Genomic DNA, 20726 nt, shown 5'->3' with positions numbered 1-20726 from the left:
AAACACACAAGTTACAGCTGATTTTATGGGAAATGCATTTATCTACCAAACATTAAATTGTGACCTTCATAAGGAGTCTGGTTTAATAGCTCAGTTGGTCGTGTGTCTGTTTCCAAAGCCACACTTTATGCTACCAGACATGAGTTCGATTCCCCCTCAGGCCAGCAGTGAGTTGATCTCAGCTTTATGCAGCTGTGTGGTGTTTCAACTTAATGTTCCCACTGACTTGCACTGGCTGTTTTTAAATTTGTATGTTGTCAGTTTTTCTAAATGCATCATTGTTTACATGGAAATCAGCGTTTCCATAAAACCAGCTAAAAGCTGTACATATTTGATATCTGCAACTCTGGACTGGACCTCAAAGAAAATATATTTACAAGCAAAACAGAGGTGTTCCAGACATTTGTGGTCATGGAGGGCCCTCTGTTGGGGCTTTGGAGGCATTTCATGTCAGTGTAGAAAGTTAAAAGTAAGTCCTCCACAGTGTGACTGAATAGGCTGGTGGTTAAGGGCTCATCCTTCCGGTCCAAAGATCACATCCTGCTCAGAGCATATTAACCAAACCCCGAGACGAAGATCAGACTGCAGAAAACAACCTTTTAAAACCAACCAAATACCACCTTAAAAGCATCAGGTCCCATTTCTGCTTTATTCTTCCGGTGACTTTGTCATCAGCAGCAGAAATAAAACACATTCAGTCAGAGCCAGAAAGAGCTGCAGCAGTTCAGACTGTAGATGCAGGAGCATGAAGGAACCTGAGGAAAGTAGCATGTTGACTCAGGAAACAGGCAGTAAAAACACTTCTTTAATGTTCTAGATAGTAGCAGGCTGATATAGTCCTACTTTAGGTCCACGGTGACTCTGCTGCAGGGAGACCTGACTGCTTCCAGTCACACTCATTTGAAACACATTGTGTCTCCATACTAATACCCAGAATGCAGTTCTTTCAGTTAAAAGCTGCAGTCTGTCTGGATTTAAACCCTCTGAAGCTCCAGCGTTAGAACAGCGGCACTTAGGGGACCTGATAATCTGGATCTATCTGGATCCAAGGTGGAAGGACTGAATCCCGGCTTCCCTCTTTGGAAACACGTCCATGTTGTGATGATGGTTCAACATGCAAATCTGTAGCATCGAACACTTGTGAAGTTGCTGCTCCACTTGAGAACGGATATTTCAGGGGGGGAAGTGTGAACCAGCAGGACTTGGTCCAGTTTCCGTTGCGGGAAAAGAAATCAGAGCTGAATCTGTCTGCATCTCTTGTCAACTGTGGGATTTTAAATGATCAGAATTATGAACACAAATTAAAAGCACACGTCATTCGTGGTGGACTTGAACCCATAAGCTCCAGTTGAGAAGCAGGACCACTGACCATTAGCCCACAGAGAACACAGGGAACCCTCCTCATCATATTCACACCACTCAGAAGTTTAGAAAATCCATTTACAGCGATTCACTTCAGAGCCCCAAATGTCAGGAATTTATAGGACAATATCTTTCTCCCACAATAGACTGGAATCTAAATGTCCAAGGTATAAAACCAGGAACATGACCACTGGACCACATGGGCCAACAGGGCAGGAACATCATGTGAATCTTGAACTGACATGACTCAAAAGCCAGAAAGTCCATCTGTTAATTTCTGCATGAACCTGCACAGCTTCCACCAGGGTCCACATAGAAACATGAAGCTTACAGCTGCAACTGGTGCACAGTTGGTCCTGATCCAGGATCCAGATCATTCTGTTCACCGTGTTTGGACTTTGAACTAAAGTTTTTAGGTTGATGAAAGCCTTCAGTCTGATCTTCTTCTCTCTTCTCTGAACTCCAGATTTAATAATATTCTGATCTGATGCAGCTCAGAAAGTTCTGGTCTAGAAGTTGTGGATTCGATTAATTTCTTCCATTGGAAAAAAGAAGGAAGAGGAGTTTCACAATCTTTACCCAAACCTGGACTTGAACCCAGACTTCCAGAGTGCAAACCAGCAGCTCTGACTACTGGACCATCTGGAGAAGTTGCTTTATTAGAAATGATGAGACGAGCAGCTCACTAACCAAATGATTGAAGTCCATCATCCAGAGTTTCCTCTCCAGACTGATGGAGATGGATCTTCTGCAGGTTCCTCCCTCAGTCTGATCTTCTTCCTCTCTCTGGTTGTTGGGCTTCATCGGTACTGAAGATGGTCCAGTGGGGAAGGACGCCGACCGGCGACCTGGAGACGTGGGTTCAAACCTCAGCTCAGCCCGTCTGAGGTACGTGATAAATGTGTCTGTGTGTGTTTGTCTGTGTTCAATAAACCAAAAATACTTCAAACAAAACTCCAAAACCAACAAAAAAAACCGTTCAAATCGCTTGCGTACATTTCCCGTCGTGAATTTCCTCCGCCGTCCGACTTCAACATAGCCGACCTTCAAGGACCAACGAACAGGTAAGTCCAGCTAGCTGGCTTGATGACAGCCAGCTAGCTCTCTGTCTCTTTGGACTTTAAAAAAAAAAGAAATTCGCCAAACAAAAGAAAGAAATGATCAACATATAAAAGATTTCAAAATAAAATGAGCCTTGCTGTTAACAGCAGAAGTTACATCCTGCTGAATCCATCATGGCGCCTCGGCCCGCAGACTGAGAGGGACTAAGAAAGTTCCTGATCGTTGAGTTAAAGTGACTTTAGGATGTTGCTTCAATGGTGATGACAGGAACAGCACGCACGCCGCTTTCTTTGCTGAAGTGAATTAACGGTGAATCACCCTCATGTAACAATCACAGCCTAATTTTACGAAAGATGTATAAATAACACTGTGTGCCTGCTGTCGGCTCTATTCAGTTAGATCTCAGTCGATCTGTTAGTTTAGTCGGTTCTGTGTCTTTTATCCAACTTAATACATTCCATATCATCCATTTATCCAGAAAGTATCATCTATCAGTATGTTATGCCTTATGTTTTATGTTTTGACACTTGTATCTGCAAGTAACATCCCTAGTTAGATCTGAGTGTTAAACAGTAGTCTGAGGTGTGACTCTACCCTCTGTGTGAGACCAGCGTGACCCTCAGGTCAGGTATATTGTAGAGACTTGGATACTATTCTGTGGGAAAGGAGAGACGATCATGTACCCAGATTGTATTTCTGTATATAACAGAAGGTATGGTCATAGGAACATATATCTTTTTAAAAAAACAGGACCTATAAATTTGGGAGCTAATGGTGTATGATCAGAGACGCTCCTAAGGGGGCCCAAGGGGGTCCCTACCCTGGGAAGTGCCTGACCCAAAACCAGTTCTACTGGTGTATCAAAACACATAAATGTCTTAAAAATATATGACCATGGAATAGTTGCCACCAAATAATGTGAGTGACAAAGTTAACTAACAAAAAAGATTCATTAATGTTTTTAAGGAAAACACGAGAACTAGGATTTAAGGGAGTAAAATATTGAAGGAACGGGGTTCAGGACGGTCCCGAAGGAGATCACCAAGAAGAAGTTTACACCAGTAGAACTAACAAAAGGCTACAGTAAGTTAAATACTAGGCGGGTATCTCACAGAGACCCCACCTCTCTAGGGAGCGCCGAGGGCTTTATATTGAGAAGCTCCACACCATGTTTTCAGTGGGCTTTAACACTCGGATTTTGTCTTGCTTTGACAATAAACTCTATTGCATCGATCTCTGACTGACTCCAGTAACTTCTTTTGACCTCCAAGTATTGAGGACAGATCTGGGCTTCCAGCGGGCCTAGGTCGAGCGTTTTGTCCCTCTACAATGTGTTTTCAGTCCTGTCTGTCTGATGTCTCGTGTCCAGTCTGCTAGGTGTTAGTTTACTTCCTGGTGCCTGTGGTTCAGTGTTGGTCTGTGCCCGCCTTTCTTTCGGTCTTATTCTGTTATGATCTGGTGTTTGTCTCATGCTTGGTTTCTGTCTGTTAATTGTGATCTCCGCCTGATTTGTTGTTCATTTGGTTTTGATCATTCTGTGTTAGGCTGCTCTGTTCTGTTCAGTTATCTTAGTCTGTTCTGTCTTTCTGTGTTTCTCTGTTGGTCGGTCGTGGCTGTTCTGTGTTTTGGTTCTTGCCTTGTGTTTAATAACCTGTGTTGTCTGCTTCCCCCTCTTGATCTCCCTGTGTGCTTGATGTCTCTCTCCTGTGTCTATATTGCCTGTGCTTCCCTCAGTCTGTGTTCCCTCATCGTAGCTTGTTGTGCTCTGTCTCCTGTGATATCCTCTCCCTGTTCGTTCCCCCCTGCTTGTTCTCTTGGATGTTGGATTTTCTGTTGGATCACTTCTTTCATTTGGATTGTTTATTATCATGGATTTGCTGGACTCAGCCACTCTGCTTGTAAGTGGGCTCGCTTTGTTTAATTAAATCACTGAACTGTAGCTGTCAGCCTCTGTGTGCTGAACTCGGTCCAGCATTAGACAGACCGACCTGACGGGACCGTCCCAAATACCTGTAGGCAATACCCACTGTTTCCAGCGGCAGCTGTGTCTGATATGATTACCAATATATAGAGTTTAACTTTCTACCTAAAACCTTTGGTTAGAATAATATATGAACCAAACAATATGTGCTTTCTAACTTCCACCTCACAGGCACCTCGATCTCTGTATCAGAAAAAAACTCTTTATGTCAGGCCATGTTTCCTTTATTTCAGCCATGAGTTTCTGAGCTGACAGCCTCTCCGTCCATCATTTTGCGTTTGTTGCTGATCAAAGAGTTGAAACCATCAAATAAATATTTCTTCTCTCCTCCACTCCAGTCATCAGCACCTCGACTTCACACTCAGTGTAGTTTCTCTGTTTCACCTGTGTTGCAGCAGCCGTTGTTATTTGGACCTCAAGAGGTGAAGTTCGCATTTTTATGGTCATTTGCTAGTAATTTATGGGAGGAGCCAAGGAAGGGTACGTGGCTCGTGCATGTGTGCTCACGTTGAGCAGGATGTATAAAGGAGAGGTGTGCAGGACCTGGCGTCAAGGTTATTATCGTAAACAAAGACGAACGAAATAATGAAATCTAGATGTGAAAAAACATTGTGGTTAACAGAAATAAAAATAAAAAAGAGGCTTTACAAGAAAACCTACCACGATTACTTTATCCATCAAGAGAGCCCGGGGTCAGGGTGGCGTCAGGCCGCAGCGTAGCGGCTGGCGACCGCTGTTGGGGGGGGCTAACTAACCAGGTAGGGATCAGCTGGTGGTTGGTGGGATTTGAACATGTTTTCTATTATCTTTTTATTCAAACGTGTACAAAATAATATGAATGCAACAACTGTCCCGAGCTGTGTTTAGTTTAGTTTAGTCTTGGTGGTTTTCTGTTCCTTGTTCTGATGGTCTGGCTCAGAGCTCGTCCTGCATGTGAGATGAACTGGCCCACTGACTGTGAGCTCTGGGTTAACTGTCTGCTGCTCATTATTTTAACATAGAATCTAGTTTTTGATTAATAAAGGTTTAGATTTTAATGTAACTGCTTTCCAGTCATGCTGTCTGTCAGGGTGCTAGGGACCTGTTGGTTGTGGCTCCAAGAGGGGCCTCCACTATCCTCTTATTTCTTAGCTGTCCATCACCTCCATTTATTGTATTTCATCTATTTAACCATGGATGACAGAGCCAGAGACTGATGTAATGAATCTCTAGGGATCACTGGGTAGCAGGATCAGGGTAGTTTAGCTCTGAGGCTTTTCTGTATGTGGGTTAGAAATTATACTGTAGATGTAGCATGTGCTTCATAGATTTGTGGTATTTATTTAGACTATGTGTTAATACTTCAAATATATATATATATATATGTGCTTAGTGTTTGGGCCCCTACAAGCTTCAGATAGCTTAAAAAAGGCGTCCCTTTTCACAAATCTGCATGATTTCTAATGATTGTACTTTTATTTTAATGTTTGGTGAATAAACTAAACTGGACTGAGCTTGGCATCGCGCAGCGACAAAGACTAAAACTAAGTATTTTCAAATAATAAAAACTAAACTGAAGCAAATTCATGTTAAAAACTAATTCAAACTAAACTGGAATTGAAATCAAAAAGTCAAAACGAAATAAAAATGAAAACTGATGAAAAATCCAAAACTTTACTGGTGTACGCCTGGTTTTATACATTTTATTTATACATTTTTCTGTGCTTAGATACAAATTCTGAGAGTACGCCATCTTTTAGTATGAAAGCTGCACAGTCTTTTATACATGAGGCCCCAGAAACTGAAACTGCCAAAACAGGTAAACAGTGGACTTTAGCTGCATTCACATAAATACACTCAACATTTAAAGAGTCATTCCTGCTGTAAAACAGGGACCGACATGATGGTGTGAGGGTGTCAGACAGTCTGGCCTCGGCCGTCTGGACGTCACAGCTGCTCCACAGAGTCTGGAGGCTGAAACAGAAAGCAGAGTTCAAACAGTTCAGATGAGATGAAGAGAGGAAGACGAGCGGCTGATGAAGAGAAGCGGTCAGACTGTAGAAAGCTCTCAGGTCAGCCTGAGTTACCATGAAGTCCTGCTGCAGAGTCACAGCCTCACTGAGGTCACTCTGAGGAGGCTCAGCAGGAGTGGAGCTGTGATTCAGAGTTTGTCCTGAGGGGGGCGCCACAGGAAAGATCCTCACACACTGGTTCAAGGGTTTTTCTTTGTCCCTCCAGGACTGACCCTGACCCTGACCCTGACCCTGAGCCTGACCCTGACCCTGACCCTGACCCTGACCCTGACCCTGACCCTGCACATTTAAACCAGCTGACCTTGTTTCTGTCCTGCAGCTGAGCGGGATGCAGCAGCCTGTGTCTCAGTGTCTCTCTGACGTCCTCCTTGTGTTTCTGACGTTCTCTCTGGACGTTTTGGCAGCAAACTGTTTGTCAGTAGACGGTTTTTTGATGTCCAACCACAATTCTTTCTTTCTGCTCTTATTTTTGCAGGTAAATGTGAGACGTTGGTATCTATGGAAGCCCTAAGCGGCCATCGATTCAAATATTTTTTTAATCATTAATCTTTGTTAATAATAGTAGTAATATTAATAACTTATTACTGAACATCTTCAACATTTGCTAATAACCAAAGCTGCCCCTACAGGATCGTAACAGTGCAGAGAAGAGAGGACCAGACTTTTGATCCCCAAACATCTAACACTTATTTACTGAATCTGTGAAGTCATAAATGGGCTCATATTTTTCATATTTTGTTGAAACAACCATAAACAATGACACATTACAGAAATGTGTCTTGGATCATGTTTCCAACAGAAATGTGTTTTTTGTCCTCTTCATCTAATCACTCCTCACATTTATCTTGTAACCGTTTGGGGGATCTTGAGCACCGCGCTGGGAACCACTGCACCGGGCCTTTGACCTTTCATTTCTCACATCTTCAGCAGCATCTTCACCGGTGGCTTTATTGCATCTGTCAGACGATGCTGTGCGCTCGCGTGTCGACGGCACTGAAACCCTAAAGATCCTAAAGTCCCTGTGTCAGTTCTTTGTGTCTAATGAAGAATACCAGCTGACTGATGACGTCTGAAGCTTCGAACATCTCCGCTGCTTCGAAGTACAACACAAAAAGCTTCATAAGACTTCATTAGTTGCTGTAGTACAAGGACGGAGTCTCGCTGCCGACCAGAAAAGGGGAGGGAAAGTGTTAATAAAGAGCCGCATGACATCCCGATTCAGGCCAAAAGACAGGAAAGTGGTGCAGTTTACTTTGGTTGAGAACTTTCTAATATTTTGTGTCACTCAGACTTCTGCTGGTTGTAACGCCTGATAACTTTCCACAGAGGTAAAAGGGAGCTCAGTTCCTTATTTGTTTTAAAGTACAGCAGAACACAGTATTTGTCACCAGGGAAGTTTTAGAAAGGGTGGTGTGTTCTCACAGGACGTGTTGCAAAAGAGCTAAATTGATGTGAAATGGAAATTACGACAGTCAGAATGACAGAAATGTTCCCAAAGTGTCATCATCCTCTGACAGAAACAAGGTTCCTCTTTCTGTGCTACCTTAATTAGTCAGAAGAGGCGAGCAGGGCTGAACGCTCAGACCCTCCATAAAGACACGGAGGTTCAATGTTAAATATAATAAGAGGTGTGAAGTTTGTCTGATGTGTCAGTGACTCACCTGCACCGTCGCGTCTTTCAGCACTTGCTGCTGCTGCTTCCCTGCAAACACGTCCTGTAAAGATGTAAAACTAAAGTCAAAATCTGAGATATTTAATCTGACTTTACTCTAAAATATAGTATGTATGTATTAATATAGTATAAGTCTACTTTATAAATGAAGTACAATAGGTTTGAAATAAAGTCTGATTGAACAAAAATAGTGCAAATATTTACATTTGTTGTGTCTTTTAAAAGGCTTTTGAGGGGGAGAACCACGAGCAACATCACTTAGAACCAGTTTGTGTAAAACTGTGTTGAATTTGTCTCCCCAGTGTGTAAGACTGTGTTGTAGTGTGTGTGTGTGTGTGTGTGTGTGTGTGTCCTGTCTGAGGGCAGTGCTTCACTTTGACCTTGAGATCTGTTTTGGATCTGTGTTTAGAGTTTTGAGAAAAGGAGGCATCACTTCAAGAAATGTGTTTAAGCAATCGAGAAAAACTTCCTCCTGTTGCAAAACATTCACTGGTGAATTGCACATACATTAAAATATTTCTGTAAGCATATTCGCATGACACGTCAAATTTATTTATATTGATTGTAATATTTTATTTTGAATTGTTGTCGTCACCACTTGATTACAAACCCTCGCTGCTTCCCCTGCGGACGGCTCATATCCCGCCCCCACCCCATAAAGTATTGGCCGATTTGGCATTTTTCATCATCGGAATCATATCGACAATTTAACCCAATTCTAACATGCGGCGCTACAAGAACCAAACAAACATGTCTTCAAGGTTTGCATGTTTTTCAGAAGAAGACGGCTCATTGCATACGGCATCAGTCCTTCCCCCTCTGCTGTGATTCACTGCAGGTAACAACGTGCCAAGTTTGAAGCTACATGGCAAACTAAGCTGAACATTAAGACTTAGTGCTTTTATAACATAGAGGATGAGAGACTGAGGACAGAGCAGATAAAAATAACGCTTTCTACATGTTTACACTCGTTTTATTGCACGTACTTACAGTAACGAGCGTAGCCGTCGTCAACTCGAGTACTTTGGAGTAATTTCTGTGTGCGTATGTAGGAGCCGACACAGAGAGTAAACACTGATAATAAACACCACGGTCTTTGGCGAACGACCGCGTTTCAGCGCCCATCATGAAATATCATTATGTAGTGGTGTGTGTTTTCTATGCAGGCTTATAGGTTTTTAGCCTTGCTCTTGAATGCACCTCTGGAGCATCAAATTAGCTCCACCCAGATCAAACCCCTGAGCTTATTTAAAGCAGCTGTAGTATCATGGCTGCCTCTTGGCGGTTGGACAGCCGATGGTAGGGCGGTCGGGCACGACCGGACTGTGAATGGACAGAGGATGGCAGAGGGAAGTGACGGATCAGGAAGTGAATTAGGAATGGAAACAGGTGGCGGCAGAAATGAAAAATGGAAAATTGTGGAAAAGGGAAATAGCAAACGGAAATGGGGGAAAAAGAGTAAGCAAAATGAGAGTTCTCACTCAGAGGAAACCGATAATGAGCAACATCTAGCTTCAACAGAAGGTAGAAACGAGGAGTACAAAGTAATGATTAAAATGACTCAGGAGGGAGAGTGGAACCCGGTTCATTTAACAAAAGCTATAAACAGGTTGGTTGGCAATGTGAAAAGTGCACGAGTAATGAGAAATGGAGCACTGATGGTTTTTTGCAGGGACACTGATCAGCAAAGGAAGGCTGTTCTGCTTAACAAAATTGAAGGTAAGCGAGTGCAAAGATCAACAATAATACAAAGAAGGTTCGAGGAGTCATTTCGGGAATACCCACGAATATGAAAATGTGGTAGGAGCACGGGTAGCCGAGGCAAAACGCCTGAAAACAACACGTAATGGTGAAAGATGTGACAGCTTGTCTGTTATGATTGTTTTTGATGAGGAAAGTCTGCCTAGGCTAGTAAGAAAGCTGTAGAAATACAGAGAATTAAAACATCAGAAGGGATAACATACGCTGAAGCAACCAAGACAATTAGGAATGATAGGGTGAATGGAAAAGGTGGTGGGGTAGCAACGTTTGTGCTAAATGGGACAAGGTTTAGTTTAATGAGTATAGAAAAAGAGCATGAAGCAATAGTAGTAAAAAGCTGGACAGGAAGAGATGAACTAACAACAATTCATTACTATAACCCTTGAAATAGATTAAACATAGACACATTGAATACTGTAGGTGGGCAAACACGGGATAAAGTGGTCTGGTGCGGTGATTTTAATGCACATCGTGCGCTGTGGGGAAGTAAAAAGACAGATACTAATGGATTAATCATAGAAGAATTAATTGTGGATAGGGGATTAGTTTGCATGAATGATGGAAGTGGCACCAGATATAACAGTGTTCAAAATACAGAAAGTGCAACTGACTTAACATTAGTATCACAGGGAGTAGCAGGCATTACCACATGGGAGGTGTTAAATACATCATCAGGAGGTAGTGATCACTACCCGATAATAGAGTAGAGATACATCATGAGGAAAACCCAAGAATAAAAAGGTGGAAATTAGATGGAGCAGATTGGGACACATTTAAAAATTATGTAAAAATAAGTTTTTATCAGAGAAGATTTATCAGATGGGGACCAATTTAATAAAAAGTTGGTGGGAGTCATTATAAATGCAGCAGAGGAAACGATACCAAGAAGTACAGGGAGCAGAGTGAAAAAGAATGGACCATGGTGGGATGTAAAATGTAGCAAAGCTATTAAAAGAAGAAACAAGGCATTTAGGCAGTTAAACATCATTCACTAGAGACATTAATTAATTACAAAAGATCACATACCATAGTCCGGAAGACTATAAGAGCAACAAAACGTGCATACTGGAGGGATTACTGCAATAAGATCACTGGCTGATAAATGGGGAATGGTTAGAAAAATGAGTGGAATCAGAAGGAGTTATATAATACCAGTCTTAATAAGTGGCAATAAAACAGCAATCAGTAATGTGGAGAAGGTAGAAATGTTGGCAGAAACATTAGTTAAAGTAAACAGTTCAGATAATTTATTAGTCGAAGCCAGAAAGTGCAGAGACAACACTCTTGCCATGAACCCAGGTGTCAATATACAGAAGAGCACAACAACTGATGATTTAGATGTACCATTTAGCTTATTTGAGTTAAGGAGGGCTATCTCAAAGACAAGACAATCATCTCCAGGGAAGGATAACATCTGTTATAGCATGTTAGCTCACTTGGAAGATAGTGCACTTCCTGTAGTTTTAAGATTATTTAACCAGATTTGGGAAACAGGCAAAATACCAATAGCATGGAAACAATCAATCATAGTACCAATAGTAAAACCTGGGAAAGATCCATCAGACCCCTCAAGTTACAGACCAATAGCACTCACGTCACAGTTGGGGAAAACCATGGAACATATGATAACAGACAGATTAACATTCTTTCTAGAAAGCAGAGATCTGTACTCACCACATCAAAGTGGGTTTCGGAAAGGGAGAAATACAATGGACTCTATTTTATGTTTGGAATCTGAAATCAAAAAAGCTCAGACAAATGGGGAGGTTGTGGTAGCTGTCTTTTTTTGATATTGAAAAAGCATATGATATGTTATGGAAGGAAGGGTTACTTATTAAATTAAATAAATTAGGTGTAGGTGGTAGACTGTATGACTGGGTGTTGGACTTTTTATTTGGCAGGGCAATAGAGGTCAGGGTGGGCACAGAATATTCAAGACTCCAAGTTGAAAATGGTACTCCATAAGGCAGTGTGTGTAGTCCAGTACTATTTAACATCATGATCAATAATATTTTGGAAAAAGTGGAAAGAAGTATTGGGAAGTCCTTGTATGCAGACGATGGCGCCCTATGGGTAAGAGGACGAAATTTGAAATTTATTCAGAAAACATTAGAGGCAGCAATTGTGGAGGTGGAACAGTGTGCAAATAACTGGGGTTTTAAGGTGTCAGGTGCAAAGACACAAGTGATGTGTTTTAAAGAAGTAGTAGAAGACATAAAGAAGTGTCCTTAAAATTTTATGATCAAACCCTCGAACAAGTCAAAGTTTTCAGACTGTTAAGACTGATAAGGTCAAAGACAAATGCAAATCAATAACCTTTTAAGATGTCTGTCAGGAAGGGACTGGGGGGCCACTACAACATCATTGCTTAAAATATATGAGGCCTTGATGAGAGAAGAAAACATGTTGGTCTGGGAAGAAAACTGGGTGGGTGCCGGAAGACAGAGACCGTAACTACCCGTCTAAGAATAGGACACACAGGGCTTAACCATTCACTTTATAAAATAGGTAAACACCAAACTGAACACTGTATAAAATGTAATGGTATTCAGCATGTGCTGGTTGAGTGTAGAGGCCATGTGGAGGCCAGGAGGAGAATAGCAGCAGTTGTAGAGAAAGCTAAGCTTAAGTTCATATCTAAGCACCTCATTAAATATCTGAAAGATACAGGATTAATGGAAAGGATATAGGATTTCAATTTTTATTTTGTTATTTTTTTTGTTTGTTTGTTTTTGTTTTATTTGTCTATTTGTTTTCATGTTAGTCTGCTAAGGTACCAGAAGCTTAAGGAGCAACAAGTGGAGTATGATAAATACCTGAGGTAACTGTTATTTGCTTTTATAAATCTGTTAATATGTATGTGTCTTTAATTGTAGGGGTCAGCTGCTGTTTTGCCTTTGTAAAATTAGGATTTTAACCATTGCTGCTGGTACACTCTGCCTGTAGTGCCTCCAACCGGCACTCCCCTAGTTGACTATGCTTATATTTTAGATATAACCAACTGGTCCATTGTGTTTTATTTAACTTGTTTTGTTCTTTTCAGTGGTGCTAGGCTTTTGGTGGAGGCTAGGCACGCTAGTGTGGGTTCCCTCACTGATTGTAGTATTAACGGCACTGGGGCACGATTTGGTAGTGACACGATTTGCACTGAACCGGTTTGCAGTGACCATCGATTGCAGTGAGCACATGCGGTGGGTAAGCTGGTGCACCCCTGGAGCACACCCTTAGTTAGACTGCCTCCCCACAGCTGGCCCTGGCCCACTTTGGTCCAATAATCAGTAATAACTGGGAGTGTGTTTTTTTAAAAATAAAAACTTGTTTGCAAAATTTGTAATAAAAAAACTTTGATATACCATGGCAATTTGATTATTTATTTAGATTATTCACCATCCTCTTTTCAGGCACTTCCAGCTACCGATTATCAATAAAGAAGTTATTCTTTTGGAGCCACGTCTCTGTCTTACTTCAATAAACCTGTGTAGCCTTTGTATAAAGGTTTAGTCAAAGTAGAAAAAGAGCATTTCCTGGGGTGGAAGTCCCCAGGTGGCGTTGCCGGATAGTTAGATTCTGGTGGTGATTCCTCTTTTAGCGCCACCACCAGCCTGGCCACAATTAGTTTTCTCATTCATCACATTTCAGGTTAAATCAGATTTGCTTTAAATGACTGGAGTGTTGTCTCTCTTTGAGACATAATGTTACACAGTAGGACCCACTAGACTCGATAGCAATATCAATAAGCTTGGACCTTATTGATTTTTGGGGTCTGAGATACTTGGATTCAGGTCCTTCTTGGTCCAGGTCTCGATCTCCATCCCTACTAACAATGGAGTCTGAACCTAACATGATCAGAGTTCTAACATGAGTTTAACTGAAGGAGGTTTAGAGATAACCTGATTTTACCATGTGAAAGGCTTCTCCTGGACTCAAAGCGCTTTTACACTACGTCACATTCACCCGTTCACAACATTTCATACACTGAGCCCAAGAAGAAAGGAAACTAACACACATACACCGATGGAACAGCCATCTGGGGCAATTTGGGGTTCAGTATGTTGCCCAAGGACACTTCGACATGCAGTCTGGAGATCGAACCGCAGAACCGCAGTGCAACCATCCGTATAGAAACTGAGTGCTGAATACAGGAAGCAGCAGAAACCAGACTGACATGGACTTGGTTCTTGTAGGTGAACGTTACCTTTTGATGATGACGGATGCCACTATGACAATGAGCACAGAGTGCAGAGTGAAGAAAACCAGACGAACAATCAGCAGAGGGTCAACTGATCCACTATTGGATCCTGTGAATCAGATCAGACAGACAGGAAGCTGTTGGACATTCAAACAAAGTCTGAACTGATCAAACATCAGGAAGGCCCACTCTGTCCACACATAATACAGTAGAATTTAGAGGTCAGGAATTATTTTTGAAGGTGAAACAAGTGTGAGAAACTTCTCAACAAAAACAGAACTGGAAAGAGCAGCATGTTTTTGACAGTATTGAAAGTCATGAATATCCTGGTATGGAGGAGCACAGCAGCCCAGAAGGAACGTGAGCTTGAATTATGGAGTTCAGGTAGATGATGCAGACCCAGCAGTCACCCTGTATGTAGCATCAGGGACTTGGATTTGATTCTGGAGGCCCCGGGGAGCCAGTGGAGGTCACTGAGTAATGTTGCTTTAAGTTAATAGTACATTTATATTATATCAGATAAAAACTGAGCAAACAAACCTTCTTCCTCCACCTGCAGGCTGTACGGCAGGGAGAGGCTGCTGATAGTCTTTAAACCACAGGTGTAGTTCCCAGAATCCTCTGTGGTCAGGGGGCCGAGCTGGAGGGCGGGGCCAGACTCTGAGAGGGCGTGGCCATCTCTGTACCAGGTGACCTCCAGTTGGTGGAAGGTACAGAGTGCAGTGCAGTACAGAGTGACGGTTTCACCTCTTCTCAGCTCTCCGTCTCCTCTGGAGCTGTTTATCTCCATTCTAGTCCCATCTGAATTAATTTAATATAAAATAAATTTTCAATATAAAAATTCCTTTTCAGTTCATCGTGATGTTTAAGACTTGTCAGAGCTTGAAATCTACATTTAAAGTCACTCACTGATGTCATCAAGTGGTTTATTTTTGGAGCTGAAATGATTAGTAAATCGACTGGAACATTTTTATAAATTAATTTATTAGAATTTATTCTCTGAATGTGCATAACCGCTGCGTTTCTTTGTCTTCTCTGACAGTAAACTGAACATCTCTGGGTTTTGTTTGTTAGTTTGGACGAAACAAAAGATGATTAGACGTCAGCCCGGACTGGTGAACAGTTTTTCACTATTTTCAGTCAGTGGCATCCTTTGGATTTGACAGCTCTTTAACCACGAGCGTTTTATTTTATTAACAGTCCAGCCAGAGGGATTGATCACCAACCGTCGCAGCGAGAGGGAGTGGACAGAGCAGGGAGAGGAGGAAGTTTGCTCAAATTAACTAAATAGACATCAGTACATGACATCACTGATGTTGGACGGCACTAGCAACCTGCTGGTAACTAGTTAATTATGCTTATGTTAGTTATAAATTAATTATATATATTTCCACCTCGGCCCTGGACCTTGGGCCGGGGTCATCGGTACCCTTTGCCCCCCCCGCCTGACGGCGAGCCTTACAGCGAATGCTAGGTTGACATTTAGCTCAGTGCCTGACGTGAGGACTCTCTAACAGCCTGTTTATGAACATCTGATGGTTTTCATGTGTTCACATCAGATACTTTATACAAACACAAAGTGCTGCTAACTTCATTTGGAGTTTTCATGATAGAACTTGGTGAAATGGTTTCAGTGGGTGTTTCAGTACTTTTTGAACAATAACCCTGATCACTTTGGTCTAATTGTAGAAAAAAAAGTTCCATCTCTGCTGTATCTTAACTTAAATGTTTCCTTTGAATTATTTCTAGTCTTTAGTTTTTATCTTGTTTATATTTTTGCTGTAAAGCAGGTCTGAACCAGCAGCGCTCGCCGCTCATTCCAGCCTCTGAGGTGAGAGGCGTTTAACCGACAGTAGATCCTGTGGTTTTTTGCTCTGAGCAGCTTTTAGCTGTGACTGTTTGTAACTGTGTGAATATGAACAGGCTGTTTCTGACTCAGCGCTACATAAAGTTTGAACAGAATATAAATGATTATTAATATTCGCTGCTGATGTTTTTTATCATGTGATGCTCTTACCAGAGACTGTGACGTTCACTCCTGGTTGTCCAGTAAAATGTACTCTGATGTCATCAGCCTCTATTCTGAAGCGAAGAGTTGCCTCGTCTTCCTTCTGCACATCTGTGATCTGTAAAGTGCAGTTTCCCTTCTTGTCTCCCAGGTATTTGTAACGAGGGTTGTTGTTTCCTGAACTGCTGTCAAACACAGACGGGGTAGAGCCCTGACAAAGCTGATGGTTCCGGCACCAGACGACTCTGATGATCTCTGTAGAAACTTCTATTCCATCCCAAACGACAGACCTCAGAGGTGTGAAGGTGCAGAGGAGGGTGACGGTCGATCCTGTCACAGCACAAACAGGAGCTGGATAGTTCACACTCTGACCCACAGCACCTGAAACAAAACAGCGTAGTGATGGCGGCTGAGTTAGAAGATGCAGAGAGAGACGGTTAAAGTGTCGTCCAGCACTGAAACAGAAAACAGAAGAACAGTTTCAGAGCTTCATGATCTTGTTTCTGGATTTGATCAGTTTGATGGGAAAAATATCAGTAAAGACGTGTAGCGTTTGAGAAAAATTAATGTAACAAAGTCCATGTCTTACCTGTCAGCATTAACAGGAAGCCCCAGAGAACCTTTTTGTCCCAAAGTGCCATCCTTAGGTTTTTAATGAGCTGATTAAACTTTCTTCTTGTTCAAATGATCAAACTGCAGCAGAGCTGACAAAGACACCGACTGACTGTGAAGCTCAGAGGCTGATATAAATGTATACGTGGTCACTTCCCCTTAATTTTCTCTGTTACAAAATGTCTAAACTCGTCTGTGTGTGGTCAGAAACTGGGAAGTCAGACTCTAATACTTTGCTTTCTGAAACGGGCCCTGGTGAACCAGTCTTTGGGACAGTATCCCACAGTAGCTATTTTTTATGTCACAGGGACACATAAAGGGACAACGTGTCTTTAGAACTGGACAAAGCTGGAAGTCGAGCATCTCTAGGATTAGCACGAAGTAGCTTCACACTGCTAGCTGGTGTTTGAATTTTACACTCATTTCAGTGCCCAGCTCAAGTTTATTGCCTTTAACGTGTATTGTCTTTGTTAACCTTTGTCTGTCAGACTGTCGATCTTAACCCAGCAGCAGCCGCACGGAGCCTTATAAATGTGCTCCCACAGAAGCTTTACTGGTCAAAACAGGCCGCCGGAGCTGACGGCCAGCGTACCATTTGTTTGAGAACTGTCATATAAAATCCTGTACATCAACTTTGTAGAGCTTCAGACACGTTTTCCCTTTTCGTGTCCTTATGATATAAAAATTTGCTACTGTGAGATACACTCCCAAAGTAAAGAGCTCGTATCTTTCACATCGCACCTGTGCACTGGCCACCACGACGAGTGATTACTGCGGTGCGCTTGTAGTTTGTGGAAGTGGAAGAAGTCTCTGCTGAACTGCACAACCTGGCACAGTTTATTGGTCCGCCTCTGCAGATGTGGGCTCGGGCGCAGTGCAATCCTCTTCTAGACTGTAGACAATTGCGGGCCGTCTATTGTACTCCGTGTACTGGTGGAGAGTCTACAGCGCGGCTGAGCTTTCGGAGCTAGCTAACTCACCTGCCCCCGCCGCCGGCGTCCTGTGGCTGATCGTTAACTGTGGATTAAGAGAAATAACTCCACTTCGAACAGTATTTATGGTAAATCAGCCCCATTGAACACATATTAATGCCGGTCTGCGCAACACATACGAGCCCCCCTCTTCTTCAAACTCCCTGTCGCCAGATTTGAGGGAAACTCTTCATCATCTTTCCAAACTTGTCTCTCTTCTAAAACCATTTCTAGGGCCCTCTATGAGCAGATGCTCTTTGCCATATTGATCAGTCGCGATGAGGAGCCCCGTTTTGCAGCTGGGATAGTGTTTGAGTAAACATATGATGTTTAAAAGTCTTTTCAAATAATAACACAAGCATTCTCCATTGTACCACCAAAACGTGTCACCTGGCTTCTAAACGTCTTTCTCACCCTTGTAAAAGAGTTTCAGAACCCCACTGGCTGTATGTGTGAGCTAGAAAAAAGTATGCACATTTAAGTAAGCCCTCTTTAACTGGCCTAACATGTTCTTACAGAGAGTGAGGACAGAGGATGGAGTTTAAGACAGCTCGTCATTCAGCAGGTGAGTCACAGGGGAAGACTGGAATATTCATCTTCACCGTCTTCATCATTACCACCTGTGTTTCCTCATGCCAATTCTAAAGAATTTTCTTCCAGCGTGTGTCATTACATAATCATAACACTTTAAGAGTTTAATGTTTTTCAGCTAAGAAACCTGGAATGGATCTGTTGATGCCTGTCTTGTGTATTCTGGACACAAGTGTGCCACAGGATAGGCAACAACGTCTTCTTAAGGCAACAAAGGAGGCCAGGGCATGCCAGTCGTCAAAAACATCCCAAACGTATGACGACAGCAGGCTGAGGGATCCCAAGACGGCTATTGAGGAAGGTACTATATCAGCATAGGTGTCCAAGACGCACGACCAACATACGGTCACATGTCCATGTGCACTAGAATTCTTCTATTGTTATTTTATAGTTATAACAACACTTCTGATGTCTTAAATCTGCAGCTAAAAGGAAATGCCAGATAATCACGGCAACTCCGACAGAGAAGCAGTTTTTTGGTCAGCTAATTATTACTTTGTACAAAGTACAATGGCAAAAGCTTCAAGTGGCTGGTGGAAAATGATGTAGGATACGTTAAATAGTGAGTATGTTTCACTAAACAATCAATCAAACTTTGTACAGTTTGTCTTTTCTTATATTGAATATCATGTTTTATATTTTAGCATCCCGGACTGCCATATCAAAGAGAGCCGTCAACCAGACAGGAAAGCTGGAATCAGCGATGAGAGGGTGAAGGATTACCTGCTCAAATCCGTGCAGTTGTTTCCTCCAGTCTCCTGCCACCTCGAGATCAACGTTGACCGCTTCAGGTCCTTCACATTCCAGGAAATGTGGCAGTGGTAAAGCCTTCACAAGCACCTCCAAGCTGACCCTCAGGCTGGGAGTGACCATGAGAGGAAGATGGCTCAGGAGGCTTTCTGTACCGCTGTGGCTACTCCAACACGGTCAGACAGATCTGCCACGTGTCCGGCTGGTACTCCATGCTGACAGAGGTCCTGGCCTGTAACGCGTGCAGGAAAGCTGCTAAGGAGTCTGAGCAACATGTCATCGGTCGCTTTGTGGCGTGGGAAGCAGCCATAATTAACCAGCTCAGCCCAGCTCACCGAGCCGCGTTCCCTGCCCTCTTAACACTAATGTGAGTCTTTGCATCATTTCTAATTAAATGTTATACTAGAGAGCATTTAATCTGAGTTTCACCGGCATCACACGATTGTGCTGTGGACAAGCAGGTGGTCTGGCTGATGAGGGCAACACCATGACCAAGGTGTGGAGGCAGGTCCAGGAAAGCCACTGTGAGGAGTATCTGCACAGAAAAGACCTCTACACCACCCTCAATAAACAGCTCAATAAACCCGGTTTCCAGTGCATAGTCGCAGACTGTGTAAAAACGTGAATGCTTTGTCAGATTTAAGAAATAGGTCGTTTTAATCGGGTAAACAGAAGACAACAGGAATGAGGGAGCTCTGTCGGCGCCCTCAGAAGATTCAAACTGGGCAGGAGAAGTTAACGAAGTTAACTAGTTGATGAATACTGCTGGTAGCACTGAGCCCATTAGATTCCTGGAAATGAAAAAATAAAAATCTCAGATAGTGCACATGGTGTTGAGAGATGCGCAGTCTGATCCAAAGGCTCAGAGATTTCCCTTCAGGAGTTTGTATCTCTGTGTGTGTGAACATCAGTGTTTCTGCTTACAGGGACTCTCAGCCATCAGTTTCAGCATCCGCCACCAAGGAGGGAGCTGCCGTCCCCAAAGCTGCTGAGGAAGTGCTTCCTTCCTCCTCGCTGAAACAGAGAACATCGAGATCATGTCCACGTTTGGCAAAGTCCTTAAGTACGACTCCACCAGGAAGGTCATTTGACTCAGTCTTTTGAAGGGGAACATGTTTCACTGAATTGAACTAAAGTGTGTACTGAAGATGACGTTTGGCTGCAATGGTCATTTATTTTGAATACAGTTTAGAAACTAAAAGTTCTGTTTAAAATAAGCTTTATTGCCAAACAAACTTCAGTGTTTACCTCCAACATTGTTTCTGCTGTCTCGATGTGCGTCATATCATTTCATAATTAATAATTAATCGACAACAGTAATAAAGCAATAGCTCACGGCAGGCCGTTATATACTCTTATTGTATCGCTTTTTAAGGGGCATTCCTCGGCTGTATAAACTGTAAAAAAATATATGACAACATGTGACAGTGTGTTGCACAAAGTGAGGAGGCTCGCAGCTATAACAGTCACTTTGTTCTGTGTATGTCATCAGATCTGCAAGAATGGCAGATCTGATGACAATGGCCTCATGGCGAGATATAGGAGAGCAAATGAGGCCCCTCCTGAACTGATGTACGTGGACCGCGGCTGCTGTCGTGTGCACGGTGTCTCATCTTTGGAGCAGCTGTTCAGTGAGTGGGCCGACAGCGGCATGATGGTGCGGCTCGACATCTTTCACTGGATAACCAGGTTTAACGCGGCTCTCCGAACAGATCACCATCCAAAATACGCTCTCTTCAAGTCTGCTGCTGTGTT

At 42.6% G+C, this 20726-nt stretch overlaps 1 protein-coding gene across 1 annotated transcript; it reads right to left on the bottom strand.

Moving 5' to 3' along the window:
- Nucleotides 1-6067: 6067 nt before the first annotated feature.
- LOC119898217 lies at nucleotides 6068-16791 on the bottom strand. Its single transcript, XM_038712403.1, has 6 exons — nucleotides 16637-16791; nucleotides 16057-16428; nucleotides 14580-14840; nucleotides 14046-14148; nucleotides 8079-8132; nucleotides 6068-6358 (listed from the first exon to the last, which is right to left on the bottom strand). The coding sequence occupies exons 1-5, from the start codon at nucleotides 16686-16688 to the stop codon at nucleotides 8096-8098; spliced, it is 825 nt and encodes a 274-aa protein (XP_038568331.1). The 5' UTR covers nucleotides 16689-16791; the 3' UTR covers nucleotides 6068-6358; nucleotides 8079-8095.
- Nucleotides 16792-20726: the final 3935 nt, after the last annotated feature.

The sequence above is a fragment of the Micropterus salmoides genome, unplaced genomic scaffold (genome assembly GCF_014851395.1).
Source record: "Micropterus salmoides isolate LMB-PRFRI ecotype aquatic unplaced genomic scaffold, ASM1485139v1 Ms_hic_scaffold_11, whole genome shotgun sequence".
In the NCBI taxonomy this organism is placed as follows: Eukaryota; Metazoa; Chordata; class Actinopteri; order Centrarchiformes; family Centrarchidae; genus Micropterus; species Micropterus salmoides.
This window is presented reverse-complemented; position numbering and strand designations above follow the sequence as displayed.

Excerpts from the sequence above, each read along its gene's own strand:
- LOC119898217 (XM_038712403.1), bottom strand. The coding sequence starts at position 16,688 with ATGGCACTTTGGGACAAAAAGGTTCTCTGGGGCTTCCTGTTAATGCTG. Across the intron at positions 16,429-16,636 it reads CTTCCTGTTAATGCTGACAG|GTGCTGTGGGTCAGAGTGTG; the intron begins GTAAGACATGGA and ends GTTTTGTTTCAG. Across the intron at positions 14,841-16,056 it reads AGTGAACGTCACAGTCTCTG|ATGGGACTAGAATGGAGATA; the intron begins GTAAGAGCATCA and ends AAATTAATTCAG.